The sequence below is a fragment of the Eucyclogobius newberryi genome, unplaced genomic scaffold (genome assembly GCF_026437365.1).
Source record: "Eucyclogobius newberryi isolate DKJ021-1_F unplaced genomic scaffold, fEucNew1.0.hap1 SCAF_416, whole genome shotgun sequence".
In the NCBI taxonomy this organism is placed as follows: domain Eukaryota; kingdom Metazoa; phylum Chordata; class Actinopteri; order Gobiiformes; family Gobiidae; genus Eucyclogobius; species Eucyclogobius newberryi.
The window spans coordinates 1-21,294 of record NW_027316075.1 but is presented as its reverse complement, the minus strand read 5'-3'; the positions used below and the strand labels follow the sequence as shown (position 1 = coordinate 21,294).

At 48.5% G+C, this 21,294-nt stretch overlaps 2 protein-coding genes across 2 annotated transcripts; both read right to left on the bottom strand.

The window, feature by feature from the left end:
• Window positions 1-8,116: 8,116 nt before the first annotated feature.
• On the bottom strand, window positions 8,117-10,350 carry LOC140379555 (XK-related protein 8-like). The gene is made up of 3 exons (XM_072464229.1): window positions 9,834-10,350; window positions 9,238-9,437; window positions 8,117-9,177 (listed from the first exon to the last, which is right to left on the bottom strand). The coding sequence occupies exons 1-3, from the start codon at window positions 10,130-10,132 to the stop codon at window positions 8,390-8,392; spliced, it is 1,287 nt and encodes a 428-aa protein (XP_072320330.1). The 5' UTR covers window positions 10,133-10,350; the 3' UTR covers window positions 8,117-8,389.
• A 3,548-nt stretch (window positions 10,351-13,898) lies between these two features.
• Window positions 13,899-20,058, bottom strand: eya3 (EYA transcriptional coactivator and phosphatase 3; the record flags this gene model as incomplete). Its single annotated transcript, XM_072464230.1, has 9 exons — window positions 13,899-14,615; window positions 14,818-14,918; window positions 15,263-15,384; window positions 15,665-15,779; window positions 17,238-17,398; window positions 18,467-18,525; window positions 18,672-18,761; window positions 18,834-18,917; window positions 19,898-20,058. Coding segments are annotated over 9 exons (974 nt in total), but the record flags the coding sequence as incomplete, so codon positions are not given.
• Between the last annotated feature and the right edge of the window lie 1,236 nt (window positions 20,059-21,294).

The following is a 21,294-nucleotide window of genomic DNA, read 5'->3' as shown; positions in this document are numbered from 1 at the left end:
CCAGGGACACTCATACAGGAAGTGACATCACAGCAGGTACACTCGTACAGGAAGTGACATCACACCAGGGATACTCATACAGGAAGTGACATCACACCAGGGACACTCGGACAGGAAGTGACATCACACCAGGGACACTCATACAGGAAGTGACATCACACCAGGGACCCTCATACGGGAAGTGACATCACACCAGGGACAGGAAGTGACATCACACCAGGGACAGGAAGTGACATCACACCAGGAACACTCATACAGGAAGTGACATCACACCATTGACAATCATTCAGGAAGTGATATCACACCAGGGACACTCATAGAGGAAGTGACATCACAGCAGGGACACTCATACAGGAAGTGACCACACCAGGGACAGGAAGTGACATCACACCATTGACAATCATACAGGAAGTGACATCACAGCAGGGACACTCATATAAGAAGTGACATCACAACAGGGACACTCATAGAGGAAGTGACATCACACCAGGGACACTCATACAGGAAGTGACATCACACCAGGGACACTCATGCAGGAAGTGACATCACACCAGGGACCCTCATACGGGAAGTGACATCACACCGGGGACACTCATACAGGAAGTGACATCACAGCAGGGACACTCATATAGGAAGTGACATCACACCAGGGACACTCATACAGGAAGTGACATCACATCAGGGACACTCATACAGGAAGTGACATCACATCAGGGACACTCATGCAGGAAGTGACATCACACCAGGGACCCTCATACGGGAAGTGACATCACACCAGGGACACTCATTCTTTCTTCTGTATCTACCTCTGTATCTACCTGCATTGAACCAATGAAATTTCCCCATGTGGGACAATAAAGGAATATCTTATCTTAACAGGGACACTCATGCAGGAAGTGACATCACACCAGGGACACTCATACAGGAAGTGACATCACAGCAGGGACACTCATGCAGGAAGTGACATCACAGCAGGGACACTCATACAGGAAGTGACATCACAGCAGGGACACTCATACAGGAAGTGACATCACACCAGGGACACTCATACAGGAAGTGACATCAGACCTGGGACACTCATACAGGACGTGATATCACAACAGGGACAGGAAGTGACATCACACCAGGGACACTCATACAGGAAGTGACATCACAGCAGGTACACTCGTACAGGAAGTGACATCACACCAGGGATACTCATACAGGAAGTGACATCACACCAGGGACACTCGGACAGGAAGTGACATCACACCAGGGACACTCATACAGGAAGTGACATCACACCAGGGACGCTCATACAGGAAGTGACATCACAGCAGGGACACTCAATCAGGAAGTGACATCACACCAGGGACACTCATACAGGAAGTGACATCACAGCAGGGACACTCAATCAGGAAGTGACATCACACCAGGGACTCTCATACGGGAAATTACATCACACCAGGGACAGGAAGTGACATCACACCAGGGACAGGAAGTGACATCACACCAGGGACACTCATACAGGAAGTGACATCACACCAGGGACCCTCATACGGGAAGTGACATCACACCAGGGACAGGAAGTGACATCACACCAGGGACAGGAAGTGACATCACACCAGGAACACTCATACAGGAAGTGACATCACACCATTGACAATCATTCAGGAAGTGATATCACACCAGGGACACTCATAGAGGAAGTGACATCACACCAGGGACACTCATGCAGGAAGTGACATCACAGCAGGGACACTCATACAGGAAGTGACCACACCAGGGACAGGAAGTGACATCACACCATTGACAATCATACAGGAAGTGACATCACAGCAGGGACACTCATATAAGAAGTGACATCACACCATTGACAATCATACAGGAAGTGACATCACACCGGGGACACTCATACAGGAAGTGACATCACAGCAGGGACACTCATAGAGGAAGTGACATCACACCAGGGACACTCATACAGGAAGTGACATCACAGCAGGGACACTCATACAGGAAGTGACATCACAGCAGGGACACTCACGCAGGAAGTGACATCACAGCAGGGACACTCATACAGGAAGTGACATCACACCAGGGACACTCAAACAGGAAGTGATATCACAACAGGGACAGGAAGTGATATCACACCAGGGACACTCATAGAGGAAGTGACATCACACCAGGGATACTCATACAGGAAGTGACATCACACCAGGGACACTCATGCAGGAAGTGACATCACAGCAGGGACACTCGGTCAGGAAGTGACATCACAGCAGGGACACTCATACAGGAAGTGACATCACACCAGGGACGCTCATACAGGAAGTGACATCACACCAGGGACGCTCATACAGGAAGTGACATCACACCAGGGACGCTCATACAGGAAGTGACATCACACCAGGGACGCTCATACAGGAAGTGACATCACAACAGGGACACTCATACAGGAAGTGACATCACACCAGGGACACTCATACAGGAAGTGACATCACACCAGGGACACTCATACAGGAAGTGACATCACACCAGGAACACTCATACAGGAAGTGACATCACACCAGGAACACTCATACAGGAAGTGACATCACACCAGGAACACTCATACAGGAAGTGACATCACACCAGGAACACTCATTCCAGTCAAAGTTTATGCAGAATTTACACAAAGAAACAACTTTTTTGACTCTAAACATTAAATGAACAAAATAAAATTTAATTTACAAAAGATCATCTCATTTATGAATAATTTGCATAATACTCTTCTTTTGTACATTAAACTTTATTTTGTTCATTTAATGTTTACATACAATATATATTACAACTTACATACAAATGTCTCACAGTAGTATTCACAGTATTCAAAGTACTTAGTGTTCACAGTATTCACAGTACTCACAGTATTCACAGTACTCACAGTACTCACAGTATTCACAGTATTCACAGTATTCACAGTACTTACAGTATTCACAGTATTCACAGTATTCACAGTACTCACAGTACTCACAGTATTCACAGTATTCACAGTATTCACAGTACTCACAGTATTCACAGTACTCACAGTACTCACAGTATTCACAGTATTCACAGTATTCACAGTACTTACAGTATTCACAGTATTCACAGTATTCACAGTATTCACAGTATTCACAGTACTCACAGTACTCACAGTATTCACAGTACTTACAGTATTCACAGTATTCACAGTACTCACAGTATTCACAGTATTCACAGTACTTACAGTATTCACAGTACTCACAGTATTCACAGTATTCACAGTACTTACAGTATTCACAGTACTCACAGTATTCACAGTATTCACAGTACTTACAGTATTCACAGTACTTACAGTGTTCACAGTATTCACAGTACTTACAGTATTCACAGTATTCACAGTACTTACAGTATTCACAGTACTCACAGTACTCAAAGTATTCACAGTACTTACAGTATTCACAGTACTTACAGTATTCACAGTACTTAAAGTATTCACAGTACTTACAGTACTTACAGTATTCACAGTATTCACATTACTTAAAGTATTCACAGTACTTACAGTATTCACAGTACTCACAGTACTTACAGTATTCACAGTACTTAAAGTATTCACAGTACTTACAGTACTTACAGTATTCACAGTACTAACAGTATTCACAGTATTCACATTACTTAAAGTATTCACAGTACTTACAGTATTCACAGTACTAACAGTATTCACAGTATTCACATTACTTAAAGTATTCACAGTACTTACAGTATTCACAGTACTAACAGTATTCACAGTATTCACATTACTTAAAGTATTCACAGTACTTACAGTATTCACAGTACTAACAGTATTCACAGTATTCACATTACTTAAAGTATTCACAGTACTTACAGTATTCACAGTATTCACATTACTTAAAGTATTCACAGTACTTAAAGTATTCACAGTACTTACAGTACTTACAGTATTCACAGTACTCACAGTATTCACAGTATTCACATTACTTAAAGTATTCACAGTACTTACAGTATTCACAGTACTCACAGTATTCACAGTATTCACATTACTTAAAGTATTCACAGTACTTACAGTATTCACAGTACTCACAGTATTCGTTCGGCCCCTCAGAGCTCGGGGGGTGAAACGTCTCTTTGAATCAAACACTGACTCGATGCCGTTTGTGTTTCATGAAGAACTAAAGTTACATTTTCACACAATTTCCTCTTAAATGTGGTTAAAATGATTCATGGTGTGACTGGTCAGGAGGTCAAGAGGTCAGGAGCACCAGTGTGACCGGTCAGGAGGTCAGGAGCACCAGTGTGACCGGTCAGGAGGTCAGGAGCACCAGTGTGACCGGTCAGGAGGTCAGGAGCACCAGTGTGACCGGTCAGGAGGTCAGGAGCACCAGTGTGACCGGTCAGGAGGTCAGGAGCACCAGTGTGACCGGTCAGGAGGTCAGGAGCACCAGTGTGACCGGTCAGGAGGTCAGGAGCACCAGTGTGACCGGTCAGGAGGTCAGGAGCACCAGTGTGACCGGTCAGGAGGTCAGGAGCACCAGTGTGACCGGTCAAGAGGTCAGGAGCACCAGTGTGACCGGTCAGGAGGTCAGGAGCACCAGTGTGACCGGTCAGGAGGTCAAGAGGTCAGGAGCACCAACCAAGTCCTCCAACTTCCCCTTTGGCGTCTTCAAAGTAGAAACACAAGAAGTGAACAAAACCAGTACTAAACCAGGTCTAAACCAGGACTAAACCAGGACTAAACCAGGACTAAACCAGGACTAAACCAGTACTAAACCAGGTCTAAACCAGGTCTAAACCAGTACTAAACCAGGTCTAAACCAGGTCTAAACCAGGACTAAACCAGGACTAAACCAGGTCTAAACCAGGTCTAAACCAGGACTAAACCAGGACTAAACCAGGACTAAACCAGGACTAAACCAGGACTAAACCAGGTCTAAACCAGGACTAAACCAGGACTAAACCAGTACTAAACCAGGTCTAAACCAGGACTAAACCAGGACTAAACCAGGACTAAACCAGTACTAAACCAGGTCTAAACCAGGACTAAACCAGGTCTAAACCAGGTCTAAACCAGGTCTAAACAAGTACTAAACCAGGACTAAACCAGGACTAAACCAGGTCTAAACCAGGACTAAACCAGGACTAAACCAGGACTAAACCAGGTCTAAACCAGGACAAAACCAGGCACTAAACCAGGTCTAAACCAGGACTAAACCAGGACTAAACCAGGACTAAACCAGGTCTAAACCAGGACAAAACCAGGCACTAAACCAGGTCTAAACCAGGACTAAACCAGGACTAAACCAGGTCTAAACCAGGACTAAACCAGGACTAAACCAGTACTAAACCAGGTCTAAACCAGGACTAAACCAGGTCTAAACCAGGTCTAAACCAGGTCTAAACCAGGACTAAACAAGTACTAAACCAGGACTAAACCAGGACTAAACCAGGTCTAAACCAGGACTAAACCAGGACTAAACCAGGACTAAACCAGGACTAAACCAGGACTAAACCAGTACTAAACCAGGTCTAAACCAGGACTAAACCAGGTCTAAACCAGGTCTAAACCAGGACTAAACCAGGACTAAACCAGTACTAAACCAGGTCTAAACCAGGACTAAACCAGGACTAAACCAGGACTAAACCAGTACTAAACCAGGTCTAAACCAGGACTAAACCAGGTCTAAACCAGGTCTAAACCAGGACTAAACCAGGACTAAACCAGGTCTAAACCAGGACTAAACCAGGACTAAACCAGGACTAAACCAGGTCTAAACCAGGACAAAACCAGGCACTAAACCAGGTCTAAACCAGGACTAAACCAGGACTAAACCAGGACTAAACCAGGTCTAAACCAGGACAAAACCAGGCACTAAACCAGGTCTAAACCAGGACTAAACCAGGACTAAACCAGGACTAAACCAGGTCTAAACCAGGACAAAACCAGGCACTAAACCAGGTCTAAACCAGGACTAAACCAGGTCTAAACCAGGACAAAACCAGGCACTAAACCAGGTCTAAACCAGGACTAAACCAGGACTAAACCAGGACTAAACCAGGTCTAAACCAGGAGTAAACCGGGACTTAGAAGCCCGTCGGGAGCAGAGCTACACCTATAGGACAGGTCATCTTCGTCCAGCCCCCCCCCCCCCCCCCCCCCCCTAAATTAACTTGTTTTTGACTTTATTCGGCTGGATTGAGTGTTCTCTTCGTGTCGTGGCGATGTGTCTTGGCTCCGGCCCCGCCCCCCGGCTCCGGCCCCGCCCCCCGGCTCCGGCCCCGCCCCCCGGCTCCGGCCCCGCCCCCCGGCCGGCGCCGTACCGCGTTTCCACAAAGGAGGAACTCATGAAACTGCGGAGAACAGTCGTCTTACCCGGAGATCGTCACGTTATCCCGGCGCAATACTGACCTAACCTAATACTGATGTGCAATTCTGTCGTATGTGCAATTACTGTGAAATTCATGTGCAATCTATGTGCTGTCGTGACACATATTCATGTGCAATTACTGTCGTGATCACATGCAATGGTATTTATGTATTTATTTTTATCTGTATTTTTTCCCCTCCATCCCTCGTTGGGAAATGGGAGTTTTTGTGTATAGGAGATCTTCTACTGAAAGTGTTTTTCAGACTTCCTATAAGTGATCTGTTCTTCTGCATCTACCTCTGGATCTACCTGCGTTGCAACATTGAAATTTCCCCATGTGGGACAATAAAGGAATATCTTATCTTATCTTATCTCAGAAGAGGAGTGTCCCATTATCATGACCTAAGGGACATAAGGGCGGGTAACAGCGTTCTTTTTCTGCACAACATTTGAGAGCAGTGTCTGTACTTTAGAGTTGAGTTTTTGGCTCTTACATTTCTGGGACATTCTGGAACATTCTGGAACACGCCTTCTTTCTGACAGGTAAACGTGGGCTCAAACCTGCAGAGCGACATATTTCACCTGACACGCCCACTTCCTGTCACATGCTGTGGTTTATCACAGGGACAATGCACAAGTCGTGTATATTTCCTAACTTATGTCATATCCTGCAAAATGTTCTACTGAGCCCCGCCCCCAGGATCTTGAGCCCCGCCCCCAGGATCCTGAGCCCCACCCCCAGGATCCTGAGCCCCCAGGATCCTGAGGTATGTCCCGAGCCTGTGTCCTGTGTACTTGGGCCTCAGGACTCTGTGTTTGGGCCCCAGGACTCTGTGTTTGGGCCTCAGGACTCTGTGTTTGGGCCCCAGGACTCTGTGTTTGGGCCTCAGGACTGTGTATTCGGGCCCCAGGACTCTGTGTTTGGGCCTCAGGACTCTGTGTTTGGGCCCCAGGACTCTGTGTTTGGGCCTCAGGACTGTGTATTCGGGCCTCAGGACTCTGTGTTTGGGCCTCAGGACTCTGTGTTTGGGCCCCAGGACTCTGTGTTTGGGCCTCAGGACTGTGTATTCGGGCCTCAGGACTCTGTGTTTGGGCCTCAGGACTCTGTGTTTGGGCCTCAGGACTCTGTGTTTGGGCCTCAGGACTCTGTGTTTGGGCCTCAGGACTCTGTGTTTGGGCCTCAGGACTCTGTGTTTGGGCCTCAGGACTGTGTATTCGGGCCTCAGGACTCTGTGTTTGGGCCTCAGGACTCTGTATTTGTTGGATTGGATTGGATTCAACTTTATTGTCATTGCACAGAGTACAGGTACTAAGACAACGAAATGCAGTTAGCATCAACCAGAAGTGCAAAACAGCAGTTAAAAGTGCAGAGTATGTAAAGTGAATCAGTGAATAAATACAGAATGTACAGTAGGGGGCAGTATGGAGTATGAGCAGTTGTCCACAATCACTGTGTGTGTGTGTGTGGCAGTCTACAGTCTCTGTATGTGCATGTCTGTGTGTGTGTGGGGGGGGGGGGGGACATTGAGGCCTCAGGACTCTGTACTTGGGCCTCAGAACTCCTGTCACCTTTGATCTTCTTCTTTTCTGGGCATAAAAGTCATTGCCATTAATCTTTATTGAAAATATAAAACTCAAATGTTTTTGTTTATTATACAATTTTAATAAATATTTAATTTAAAAAAAAAGAATGTACAGAAGTGCAAAAATTAGTAGCAGTAGCAGTACTAGTAGTAGTAGTAGTAGTAGTAGTAGTAGTAGCAGTAGCAGTAGCAGTAGCAGTAGCAGTAGCAGTAGTAGTAGTAGTAGTAGTAGTAGCAGTAGCAGTAGTAGTAGTAGTAGTAGTAGTAGTAGTAGTAGTAGTAGTAGTAGTAGTAGTAGTAGTAGTAGTAGTAGCAGTAGCAGTAGCAGTAGTATTTACAGTTTCACTAAACGGACAGATTATTACATTCAATAAATTAACAATAAACCATTTTTTATGGAAATAAAATATAAATTAAAATTCTAAATGACGTCATAAGAACGGATCAAGAATAGAAACTTTCTGCCAGTTTTCTCATCCTCTTGTTCGTTTTCTTTACGCTCGGACTTCGTTGAATGTCGTACACGACGTCGGCCGGCGTCCCAGCGCTTCTGAACATGTGATCCACTACATCCGCGGCACGACCTGTCTCCTCCTCCACCTGCTCCTCCTCCACCTGCTCCTCCTGCTCCTGCTCCTCCTGCTCCTGCTCCTCCTGCTCCTCCTTCAGGTCTTTGCTGGTCACATTTGGATGGAAGCAGTGATGATAGACGGACTTAATGAAAAGCCCCAATATGTAAACGAACAAAACGCAGACGAGGACTATTAAATGTTGATAGTTGAAGTGGGCGAGGTCAGAGGTGACTGTCCAGAACCACAACCCGCAGAGAAGTGCCATATCGGCCAGAACGTAGCCGTGATAGAGCACCACCCGCCGCCGAGTGTTCCCGTCCACCACGTTGAACCAGCTGAAGTACCAGATGAGGGCCACGGTGCAGCGGTACAAGACTTCTCCTCCTTTACTGTCCATGAAGTTGGTTTGGCAGCTCCAGGCGCAGACGAGGAGCAGCGTCCAGGAGCAGAGGAGGTGTGCGGCCACGTAACAGGGCAGCGCCGAGGCGAACAGGGCCAGAGCCGTGACGCGGGCCGCGATCAGGACAAAGTTCCACAGAAAGTAGACCCCGGAGGACGCCAGGGTCTGTTTGCGTTTGTCCTTCAGGAAGGAGCGAAGCGAGCGGTGATACGACATCACGGTGAAGGAGACGAAGGAGGCGGAGGCCACGGCTTTGAGCACTGAGGACAGACAAATCCGTGAGTGTTGGACTCGAGCGGCTCTCCAGACCTGGCTCGTACCTGGGACAGTGTCCAGATGTCCTCTCTGGATGTTGGTGCTGACCATCAGGACGAGCTGAGGCAGAGACTCAGAGAAGGCCTCTACGATCCGCAGCATGGCCACGTCATGGCTGAGGACGACCGCCACATCGCCCGGGTCAGAGCCCCTCCCCTTATGTGCCCAGTATTTACGGACCGCCATCTCCATGACGCCCATGTGTCTGCGAGACCAGAGAAGAACACAGCGTTAAGCTAAAGGACGTGTCCAGGATGTCCCCATGAGGACACATGGACAGAGTCCAGACCATAAAACTGAACTGTTTCTACAACGGAACGTTTAACATTTGAACATTTCCTCACTTTGTTCACTCAGACTTTCACTTTCACTCTGTACCTGTCTGGACCAGGTACGTCCCGAGCTGGAGGACGTGTCACCCTGACCCACCTGAGGTACGTCCCGAGCTGGAGGACGTGTCACCCTGACCCACCTGAGGTACGTCCCGAGCTGGAGGACGTGTCACCCTGACCCACCTGAGGTACGTCCCGAGCTGGAGGACGTGTCACCCTGACCCACCTGAGGTACGTCCCGAGCTGGAGGACGTGTCACCCTGACCCACCTGAGGTACGTCCCGAGCTGGAGGACGTGCAGGACCTTGAGCCAGGATAAACTGGGCGTCTTCTCCACTTGACTGACGAGGTTGAAGTGGTCGTACTTGTACCAGAACCAGCTGTAGCTCTGCACCAGGAGCGACGAGCCCACGAGGAACAGGATCAACAAACCCAAACGAACAAGATCATTATCTCTGTAAAAATCGACAACAGCGACGATGTCCAGGATGATGTCCAGCACCAGACCAACAAGTCCTAAAACAGTGAAGAAGAAGTCCCACGGAGAAAAGTGAAACACAGACGACATGACGACTGCATCGTACTCACACTGAGCGAAGTCCACACACTGTGAACGCTCCCTAAGAGCAGGGACAAGAGGAGGGACAAGAGGAGGGACAAGAGGAGGGACAAGAGGAGGGACAAGAGGAGGGACAAGAGGAGGAACAAGAGGAGGGACAAGAGGAGGAACAAGAGGAGGGACAAGAGGAGGGACAACATGTGAGGAAGTGAGAGGCAGCAGGAGATGAAAAGAACCAAGAAAGTGATGAATACTTAAGAAAATAAATATACATATATACATAGTAGATATATATATATATATATATATATATATACATATATATATATATATGTATATATATATATATGCTCCACAGACGGGGGCGATCTGGTCACAAAACTGGACTCAAATGCGTCTTGATTGGGCTAGAGCAACGCCGGCGTCTGGTATGTGGACTGCCGCTTCTGTCCCAACGTCTTTGTTTTGTTAGTCGTTTCCATTGTTTTGTTTTGTTCCCGCGTCTCTGTGGAACAAAACAAAACACATATATATATATATATATATATATATATATATATATATATATATATATATATATATATATATATATATATACATACACATAGTGTACAGCTGTTGAGTGGTGTCTCAAGGGTCAGAGGTCGTGCTGGTCTCAAGGGTCAGAGGTCGTGGTGGTGGACATTGCAGTGCATCATGGGATGGAAACATCCGGAAAAAGGAACATGAGAAACTAGAGAAATCCCAAGGCCTCAGAGAGGAGCTGGAGAAGGTCTGGAGCCTGAAGGTGTCAGTGGTGCTGTAGTGACCGGAGCACTTGGGGCAGTGGCCCCCAAACTGGAGGAATGACTCGAGCAGATCCAGGAAAACCCAGGGTCCTCTGGAGGAGGACCTGAGCTCCCAGGGGCCTCTGGAGGAGGACCTGAGCTCCCAGGGGCCTCTGGAGGAGGACCTGAGCTTGAAGGGGAGGAATAGAGACCACCCACAGAGGGTGAGGAGGTTAATGTTTATAATGATGTAAATGAAGAACAGGAACTCGACCGGCCCCTAAGGGCCCGCTGTGAATTTAAGGTAAATGTTTCCTTCCTCATGTGAAGATTTAGTGAGGACTTATATTTATACATTTAGATTTGAATGGTGCTGTTGCAATGACAACAGAAATAGGACAGAATCCTAAAACACTGAATGACTTTGATTAAAGTGAAACACGTCTTTTTACTCGTGTTTTTTCAAAATGTGCTGAATTTAAACATATTTAAGTTCAGATGTTTTTACATGTAACAGTGACACAGGACGCGCCCACAGCGACACAGGACACGCCCACAGTGACACAGGACACGCCCACAGCGACACAGGACACGCCCACAGTGACACAGGACACGCCCACAGCGACACAGGACACGCCCACAGGTTTAACATGTTTATTTCCTCCGGAACGTTCCGGCGCCGCACGTCAATGTTTAAATACAAACAAATAAAGTGTAAAAATAAGAATATTTGGCATCAGAAGAACAAAGACACGTTTATAGCAGGTAAAACACGGCAAAACCACATGCAAAAGTAAAACATGCAAAACACACGGCAGCGTCACGTCTGTTCCCTTCATGATTGTCCTCCAGCGCCCTCTACCGCCCTTTAGAGTCCTCCAGACGTCCTCCAGACGCCCTCTAGACGCCCTCTAGACGCCCTCTAGACGCCCTCTAGACGCCCTCTAGACGCCCTCTAGACGCCCTCTAGACGCCAAACTCCCAAAATCTGAACCGCAAAAAGTCAAACTCCCGGATTTCAATTCAGAATATTCTTTGTTTAAATGTTTTTAGTCGAGCTTTACAAATGTGACCGTTTATTCTATTTATTTAAGATTTGCCATTTTAATTAACCAATTTAAGTTTAAAGTGTACGCCGTAACTTTTCTGAAAAATATGAAATAAAAACATTAAAATACCTTCAATCCGGAGCGTCTCCAGCAGCAGCTTCACACTTCACACCAACATCACAATATTCAGACTTTTACTTTGTGAGATTTGACTTTTGGTTCTGAACACATGAAATAACACTTTGAATATTGTATAAAATCATATCTAGTTTGAGATTATGCATAAAGTAAGGCACGGTTTAAATATCACACAAAACAAACAAACAAAAACAAACGCATGAGAAAACAAGAGACATTCAGAGAGCGTCAGCCTCAGTGTTCAGTCCAGTTCACACGCGACAGTGACACGCGTGTTCAGAAGGGGACACGCGTGTTCAGAAGCGTGTTCAGAAGGGGCCACGCGTGTTCAGAAGGGGCCACGCGTGTTCAGAAGGGGCCACGCGTGTTCAGAAGGGGCCACGCGTGTTCAGAAGGGGCCACGCGTGTTCAGAAGGGGACACGCGTGATCAGAAGGGGACACGCGTGTTCAGAAGGGGACACGCGTGTTCAGAAGGGGACACGCGTGTTCAGAAGGGGACACGCGTGTTCAGAAGGGGACACGCGTGATCAGAAGGGGACACGCGTGTTCAGAAGGGGACACGCGTGTTCAGAAGGGGACACGCGTGTTCAGAAGGGGACACGCGTGTTCAGAAGGGGCCACGCGTGTTCAGAAGGGGACACGCGTGATCACAGCCACCAGGGGGCACTCAGTGTCTGGACATTTAAACCGCTCAGACTTTAAACCTGTTTAAGTTCAAACGCCAAAAACCGAGGGATTTTATTTGGCTTTTTTCATTCATTTTCAGTCAAATCCGGTTCAAATATTTTCAGATTTGCCTAAGTGAAGAAAGACATTTCAATCCGTCACATTTAGGCCCAAAAATCCATCATTTGGATTTTTATCTTCAAACAAAAGAAAAACAAGATCAAATGTTTTGTACTTTTCGGTTTGTAAATGTGACGTTTTTCCTCGTTTAACACGGATTATACGAGTGATACATTTATATGTATCTCATGTTCAGCTGGAGCTCGCCTCGTTTCCACGACGACCACAAACACGTGACCGGGCGCACCCTGTGGTCACGACAGGAACTGCAGCGTTACGCCACATCAGGAACTTCCCAGAATGCACCGCTCGCGTGAAGCAAGCGCGAGCACAAAAAGGAAGTGGCACACGAGTCACACGAGGCTTTTAAACATAAAGCAAATACAAAGGTGGGAAATGTCCACTTTTCATTTAAATATGAGGTGATTTTGTGTCTTTGGCGTTTTTAGTTGTGTTTATTTTCTCCTCTTTGTTGTGTTTGTGTCGTTTGTCCTTTGAAGAAGAAAAGAGGAAAACGTATGAAGGTTATTTTGTGATTTTATTATGATCAAATCTAGTACAAATATTCATTGTGATTTTTTTTATTTCGATTAAAAAAAATAATAAATTCCATGTAAAAAAAATGTAGATGCCAAAAGAATAAATAATTTCGATGTCAAAAAAAAATAATCTGATGGGAAGTAATGGGAACGATTTTGTATTTCTAAGACAATTTTTTTTTACTTTTATCATCAAATATTTTTATTTTTTTTTGACATCGTATTATTTTTTCAATTGAATTTCATTTTTTTCCCATAGATTTTGTTTTTCATCGTATTTTGTTTTTCATAGATTTTTTGTACATGTTTTACGTCTAAATTTTGTTGTCGTCATCAAAATAAAAAATGTTGGGCGTTATATATTTTTTTACATCGATTTTTTTTTTTTTAATCTAATACAATGAATATTTTAAGTAGATACAAAAATAAATTTCAATGTAAAAAAAAAAAGATGTAAAAAAAAATGTTTTTAATAAAAACACAAAACAACCTCCATAAAAATGGCTTTTAAAGAGAATATTGATGAATAAAGTGTGTTATTGATGAATATTTGAAGCAGTTTTGTTAAATATCGTCACTTTCAGCTCAGCAAAACATAATTTTCACCATTTGACTTTTGGAACGTTAAAATATGAAGCGCTTTAAGGCTGAAGATGATGTGAAAATCTGAACATGATTAAACCGTTTCGACTCGACTGCTTTTCACACGTTTAGACTTTTTCTGATGCGGACGATTGGCTTTGTGACAGTTTTTGTTTCATTCAAAAACACATTTGAACCGCGATTATCGTCTGTTCAAACAAACGCCCAACACGGACCAACAAACACGCCCTTTTTTTACTGCCGTTCTGAGAGATTGAAACAGTTGTCGCTTTGTGCCGTTCCAAAGTCGCGGCGAGTTCCGGACGTCGCTGCGTTTGCGCCTCGAGGATTCAGAAAACGTCCGAGTGAAAACGCCGTGGCTTTGGCGTCGTGCGATTAGCTGCCGGTACAAAACAAACGTCCGACGCGTTTTCACTGCGGTCCAAAAACGCGGAGCGGCGAATGAAACGCCTCTGCTGGCGTCGCCGGGGAAACGCCTCTGCTGGCGTCGCCGGGGAAACGCCTCTGCTGGCGTCGCCTGGGAAACGTCTATAAGAAGTCCAGCTCCAGCGCCTGGTGCAACGACACGAGGTCGCCATGAGTCGAGATGCGCCAGAACGGCATGTTGTGCTGCGGAACAGGCAGAACGTGCAGTTAGAGGGCGGGGCAGAGGGCTGTGATGTCACTTCCTGGTTGGACACGAGCAGCGGGTCATGTGACAGAGGTGAATGTCATTTATACCTGAAAGAACTTGGACTGAATCAAATAAAGTTCTTAATTAGTGATAATTAACGAGCTCATTTTAAATATTTAAGTTTTAAACGGAATTTACTTGTTTTGCAGCAAATTCTTCATCGCGGCCGTCGCCGATGACGACGTAAGTCACTTTCTTCCCAAAACGAGACACAATCCTCTCGAAGCAGCTCTCTTTACCTGGACACAAGGAGGAGGAGTCAGTCCCACACAGAGGGGGAGGAGTCAGTCCCACACAGAGGGGGAGGAGTCAGTCCCACACAGAGGGGGAGGAGTCAGTCCCACACAGAGGGGGAGGAGTCAGTCCCACACAGAGGGGGAGGAGTCAGTCCCACACAGAGGGGGAGGAGTCAGTCCCACACAAGGAGGAGGAGTCAGTCCCACAGGAGGAGGAGTCAGTCAGTCCCACAGGAGGAGGAGTCAGTCAGTCCCACAGGAGGAGGAGTCAGTCAGTCCCACAGGAGGAGGAGTCAGTCAGTCCCACAGGAGGAGGAGTCAGTCAGTCCCACAGGAGGAGGAGTTACCTATCTTGGTGGCGCTGTAGATGTTCTCGATGGGGAACACTTCTCCCAGACCGTAAAGCAACACTTTGGCCAGAGCCGGAACCAACTGTGTCGTGGTGACCAGAACGTTCAGACACTTCCCCCTGAAAGACACTTACAGCTGAGGACACGGGACGCTGGGACATCTGTCTAAGGACACGGGACGCGGGGGACATTCGTCTAAGGACACGGGACGCTGGGACATCTGTCTAAGGACACGGGACGCTGGGACATCTGTCTAAGGACACGGGACGCTGGGACATCTGTCTAAGGACACGGGACGCTGGGACATCTGTCTAAGGACACGGGACGCTGGGACAATTGTCCAAAGACACGGGACGCTGGGACATTAGTCATAGGACACGGGACCGTCTTAAGCCGTACCTGCCCTGGACGAGCAGCAGAGACTTGAGAGCCGTGCTGAGCCAAGCGTCCGTCACGTTCTCGATCTCCGTCTGAAGCCTCAGGAGCAGGTCGCGCTTGATGGGACTCAAAAGACCTACAACATCAACGTGTTCAATGATCAGGCACAAGGGGGCGCGGGAGACAGGGCGCGTAAGACAGGGTGCGTACGCGGGAGAGACAGGGTGCGTACGCGGGAGAGACAGGGCGCGTACGCGGGAGAGACAGGGCGCGTACGCGGGAGAGACAGAGACAGGGCGCGTACGCGGGAGAGACAGGGCGCGTACGCGGGAGAGACAGGGCGCGTATGCGGGAGAGACAGGGCGCGTACGCGGGAGAGACAGGGCGTAAGACAGGGCGCGTACGCGGGAGAGACAGGGCGCGTACGCGGGAGAGACAGGGCGCGTGGGCGGGAGAGACAGGGCGCGTGGGCGGGAGAGACAGGGCGCGTGGGCGGGAGAGACAGGGCGGGAGAGACAGGACGCGTAAGACAGGACGCGTACGCGGGAGAGACAGGGCGAGTAAGACAGGGCGCGTACGCGGGAGAGACAGGGCGCGTACGCGGGAGAGACAGGGCGCGTAAGACAGGGCGCGTACGCGGGAGAGACAGGGTGCGTATGCGGGAGAGACAGGGCGCGTACGCGGGAGAGACAGGGCGCGTACGCGGGAGAGACAGGGCGTAAGACAGGGCGCGTACGCGGGAGAGACAGGGCGCGTACGCGGGAGAGACAGGGCGCGTACGCGGGAGAGACAGGGCGCGTACGCGGGAGAGACAGGGCGCGTACGCGGGAGAGACAGGGCGCGTACGCGGGAGAGACAGGGCGCGTGGGCGGGAGAGACAGGGCGCGTGGGCGGGAGAGACAGGGCGCGTGGGCGGGAGAGACAGGGCGGGAGAGACAGGACGTGTAAGACAGGACGCGTACGCGGGAGAGACAGGGCGAGTAAGACAGGGCGCGTACGCGGGAGAGACAGGGCGCGTACGCGGGAGAGACAGGGCGCGTACGCGGGAGAGACAGGGCGCGTATGCGGGAGAGACAGGGCGCGTACGCGGGAGAGACAGGGCGCGTATGCGGGAGAGACAGGTCGCGTATGCAGGAGAGAGCGTACGCGGGAGAGACAGGGCGCGTACGCGGGAGAGACAGGGCGCAGACAGGGCGCGTACGCGGGAGAGACAGGGCGCGTACGCGGGAGAGACAGGGCGCGTACACGGGAGAGACAGGGCGCGTGGGAGAGACGAGGCGCGTACGCGGGAGAGACCGGGCGCGTAAGACAGGGCGCGTCCGCAGGAGAGACAGGGCGCGTACGCGGGAGACAGAGCATGTACGCGGGAGAGACAGGGCGCGTACGCGGGAGACAGAGCACGTACGCGGGAGAGACAGGGCGCGTACGCGGGAGAGACGGGGCGCGTACACGGGAGACTCCTCGTCCCGCCCCCAAGTTTCATGGCGACACGCGGGATGGGGGCAGACCATCGAGTTAGCAAAGACGCGTGCCATCGTTGATCCGTACATTTGCTCTGGCTCAGACGTTCCCTGACTGTGTGCGCCGGACTCACCTCCCACGTTGGTCTTGTAGCCATTGTAGATCTCCTTTAGCCGCCGGTACCTGAAGGCCAGTTTCCTCATCCACTCCACGCCGCCCTGAACGCCGCTGTTGGTTCCGCCCGCTCCCGACACGCCCGAGCCACTGAAGCCGTCCGCCACAAAGTTATAGCTCCTGTGGGACGCCAGAGGGTCAGCGAACAAGTCATTTACATTTGTCGTTAGCATGGCTTGTTGTCGTTAGCATGGCTCGTCAACAACACTTCTGTCTTGAGCAGCTTGGACCCGGAAGTGACGTCTCCATGGTAACACGCAGGAGGGTAGAGCTGGGTTTCGATTCAAATTTCAAGAATCGATTCGATTCCGATTTTTACGTTTCAAAATCGTTTTTTTCTGATTTCTCAGATCCCATCCGATTTGCTCCGATTTGCTCCGATTTCGATTTGATCCGGGGGTTAATGTTATTAAAAATGAAAAATGTATTTGAACCGTTTCCTTCACTTCATGACTGTGTAGAGAAGCAACATATTCAAACTAGTATTATATCAATATGAAACATCAAATCTTACAAGTATTGGTAGTTACTGATGGAAGACTAATGAAAAGGTCAAGGGTCAATCTACCTTCAAGAAAGATAATCAAGGAGTCCTGAATTGTCCTTCTTGAAGGTAGATTGAAGTTCACTGAGGGAAATGTAGAATTTTTTTTTTTAATTTAAAAAAAAAAAAAAAAAAAACGATCTTTGGATGTACGAATCGATAATCGGTCATTAATATGCGAATCGGAAATCGGAAAATCAATTATTTCAACCCAGCTCTACAGGAGGGGTTTATCTAAACAGTTTTCAGTGCAATAAAAACAAAAATGTACTTATATTTTAGTTTAATTTATTTGGCTAAAAGGTTAACTTAAAGTGCCCCCTCCAGGTCGGACGACTCATTCAACTAAAACTAAATATATTTGAAATGTTGCAGTTTATAATTTTACTTGCTGTTTTAATCGATGACATCACACTAGAAATTACTCAAAAACTCATATGTCGTCACTTTTTTAAAAATGTTACAATCAAAAATACATGAGATCGACTTTATTTGTTGATTTAATGTTTAGAGAGTCAAAAAAGTTGTTTCTTTTTGTAAATTCTGCATAAACTTTGTCTGGAATTATGCTTTTTTATGGCTGGTGCAACTTATACTCCGGAAAATACGGTAATTCCAAATTTAGCTTCATTCATAAAACTCACGTGAGGTCTTGTCCGTTGTCGTCTGAAGCGACATCTTCAACATGAACCTGATCACACTCCTGGAACAAGATTTCAAAAGATCACTGGATCGAACTCCACAAACTTTAAAGCCCGGGACGCCGAAGCCCGGGACGCCGAAAGCCCGAGACATTGAAAGCCTGGGACGTTAAAGCCCGGGACCAAGGGACGGAGCGAGTGTTGGTACCTCCAGGTCGTTGAAGAAAAGGTGGGTGTCGGCGAGCTCGAAGATCAGCTCCTCCATCTGCAGACCCAGGTTCAACACCGACGCCGGGTCCTGAACAAACGCCACAAACTGTAAAACAGGAGGGAAAGTGCATCTGAACGTCCCGCGGTCGGTCGCCGTTACCTTGCCGAACTTCTGAGCGTACGAGCCGGTGAGCAGCGAGTGGAAGATGATGATGGTCTCGTCCAGATCCCACAGGAAGATGCGCTGGAGGCAAAAGAAATAATCACATTGTAGTTGTTTTTACTCTAGGTTTTGTGGCTTTTTTGTTAGGTGACAAATGAGAAGGAGTCAGTCCCACAGAGAGGAGGAGGAGTCAGTCCCACAGAGAGGAGGAGGAGTCAGTCCCACAGAGAGGTGGAGTCAGTCCCACAGAGAGGAGGGGGAGTCAGTCCCACAGAGAGGAGGAGGAGGAGTCAGTCCCACAGAGAGGAGGAGGAGTCAGTCCCACAGAGAGGAGGAGGAGTCAGTCCCACAGAGAGGAGGAGGAGTCAGTCCCACAGAGAGGAGGAGGAGTCAGTCCCACAGAGAGGAGGAGGAGTCAGTCCCACAGAGAGGTGGAGTCAGTCCCACAGAGAGGAGGAGGAGTCAGTCCCACAGAGAGGAGGAGGAGTCAGTCCCACAGAGAGGAGGAGGAGTCAGTCCCACAGAGAGGAGGAGGAGTCAGTCCCACAGAGAGGAGGAGGAGTCAGTCCCACAGAGAGGTGGAGTCAGTCCCACAGAGAGGAGGGGGAGTCAGTCCCACAGAGAGGTGGAGTCAGTCCCACAGAGAGGAGGGGGAGTCAGTCCCACAGAGAGGAGGAGGAGTCAGTCCCACAGAGAGGAGGAGGAGTCAGTCCCACAGAGAGGTGGAGTCAGTCCCACAGAGAGGAGGGGGAGTCAGTCCCACAGAGAGGAGGGGGAGTCAGTCCCACAGAGAGGAGGAGGAGTCAGTCCCACAGAGAGGAGGAGGAGGAGTCAGTCCCACAGAGAGGAGGAGGAGTCAGTCCCACAGAGAGGAGGAGGAGTCAGTCCCACAGAGAGGAGGAGTCAGTCCCACAGAGAGGAGGAGGAGTCAGTAGGGAGTGATGGGAGTAAAGGGAGTGATGGGAGTGAAGGGAGTGAAGGGAGTGAAGGGAGTGAAGGGAGTGAAGGGAGTGAAGGGAGTGAAGGGAGTGAAGGGAGGTAGAGGTGGTAAAGTCTGTTACCTCCAGGTCTGAGTCGGCCGACTGACTCTCGGCCTTCTTGTTCTTCCCTTTGGACTTTCCCAGGGAGTTCCGGCGGTTCACGTCGTCCTGCTCTTGTGCGCCTGCGGGAGGCGCTGTGGGCAGAGCCGCCGCGGCCGGGAGAGACTCTGGAGGGGACGAGTCTACGGAAAGACACTCAAGACGTCAGTCCCGCTCCTGTCCCGGTCTGGACCTAGTTGACCTGAATTCAGTTCTAGTTTGAGGCACACTTTAGTCCAAGCTTAGTCCTGGTTTAGTCCATGAAATCCTGCTGGAGAACTGCACATTACCGTATTTTCCGGACTATAAGTCAAACTTTTTCCATAGTTTTGGCCGGTGTGCGACTACTTATATTTATACTTATATACTTGTACACTTATACTCCAGAGCGACTTAAATGTTTATTTTCTTCGATATTCTAGATTTTTTGGCTTGTGCGACTTATACTCCGGAAATTGCGGTATTTGGGTTTTCCAGAGCACATGTTTTCTTGAGATAAAATCTAAATTATACCTGAATTATTCTTTTAATCCTTAAGTCAATTTGAGCGAATCACAGAAAGACGTTTAGTACTTCCATGTGTGTGTGAGGGGCGAGGCTAAAGCTAGTGTGTGTGAGGGGCGAGGCTAAAGCTAGTGTGTGTGAGGGGCGAGGCTAAAGCTAGTGTGTGTGAGGGGCGAGGCTAAAGCTAGTGTGTGTGAGGGGCGAGGCTAAAGCTAGTGTGTGTGAGGGGCGAGGCTAAAGCTAGTGTGTGTGAGGGGCGAGGCTAAAGCTAGTGTGTGTGAGGGGCGTGGCTAAAGCTAGTGTGTGTGAGGGGCGTGGCTAAAGCTAGTGTGTGTGAGGGGCGAGGCTAAAGCTAGTGTGTGTGAGGGGCGTGGCTAAAGCTAGTGTGTGTGAGGGGCGTGGCTAAAGCTAGTGTGTGTGAGGGGCGTGGCTAAAGCTAGTGTGTGTGAGGGGCGAGGCTAAAAGCTAGTGTGTGTGAGGGGCGTGGCTAAAGCTAGTGTGTGTGAGGGGCGTGGCTAAAGCTAGTGTGTGTGAGGGGCGTGGCTAAAGCTAGTGTGTGTGAGGGGCGTGGCTAAAGCTAGCGTGTGTGAGGGGCGTGGCTAAAGCTAGTGTGTGTGAGGGGCGTGGCTAAAGCTAGTGTGTGTGAGGGGCGTGGCTAAAGCTAGCGTGAACAGGAACAGCCTCATTTCTTTGACTTCTCTCAAAGCCTCTACACGGCGTTTGAACCTTTATGTCATGCTAATGCTAATACTAATGTTAGACGCATTATGACCTGGAAATATCAGACTGTGGCTCTTGACAAAAGCGAGTGTCGTGCGGTCATAAACAGGAAACAGCTGTTGCTAACGTACTTTGCTAGCTTTGTGTTGCCAAGG

What these genes read in the sequence shown, in the direction of transcription:
- LOC140379555 (XM_072464229.1), bottom strand. Translation starts at nt 10,132, where the DNA reads ATGTCGTCTGTGTTTCACTTTTCTCCGTGGGACTTCTTCTTCACTGTT. An exon ending in CAGCTCGGGACGTACCTCAG is followed by an intron (nt 9,438 to 9,833) that starts GTGGGTCAGGGT and finishes CTGGTCTCGCAG; the next exon opens with ACACATGGGCGTCATGGAGA. An exon ending in ACATCTGGACACTGTCCCAG is followed by an intron (nt 9,178 to 9,237) that starts GTACGAGCCAGG and finishes GTCTGTCCTCAG; the next exon opens with TGCTCAAAGCCGTGGCCTCC.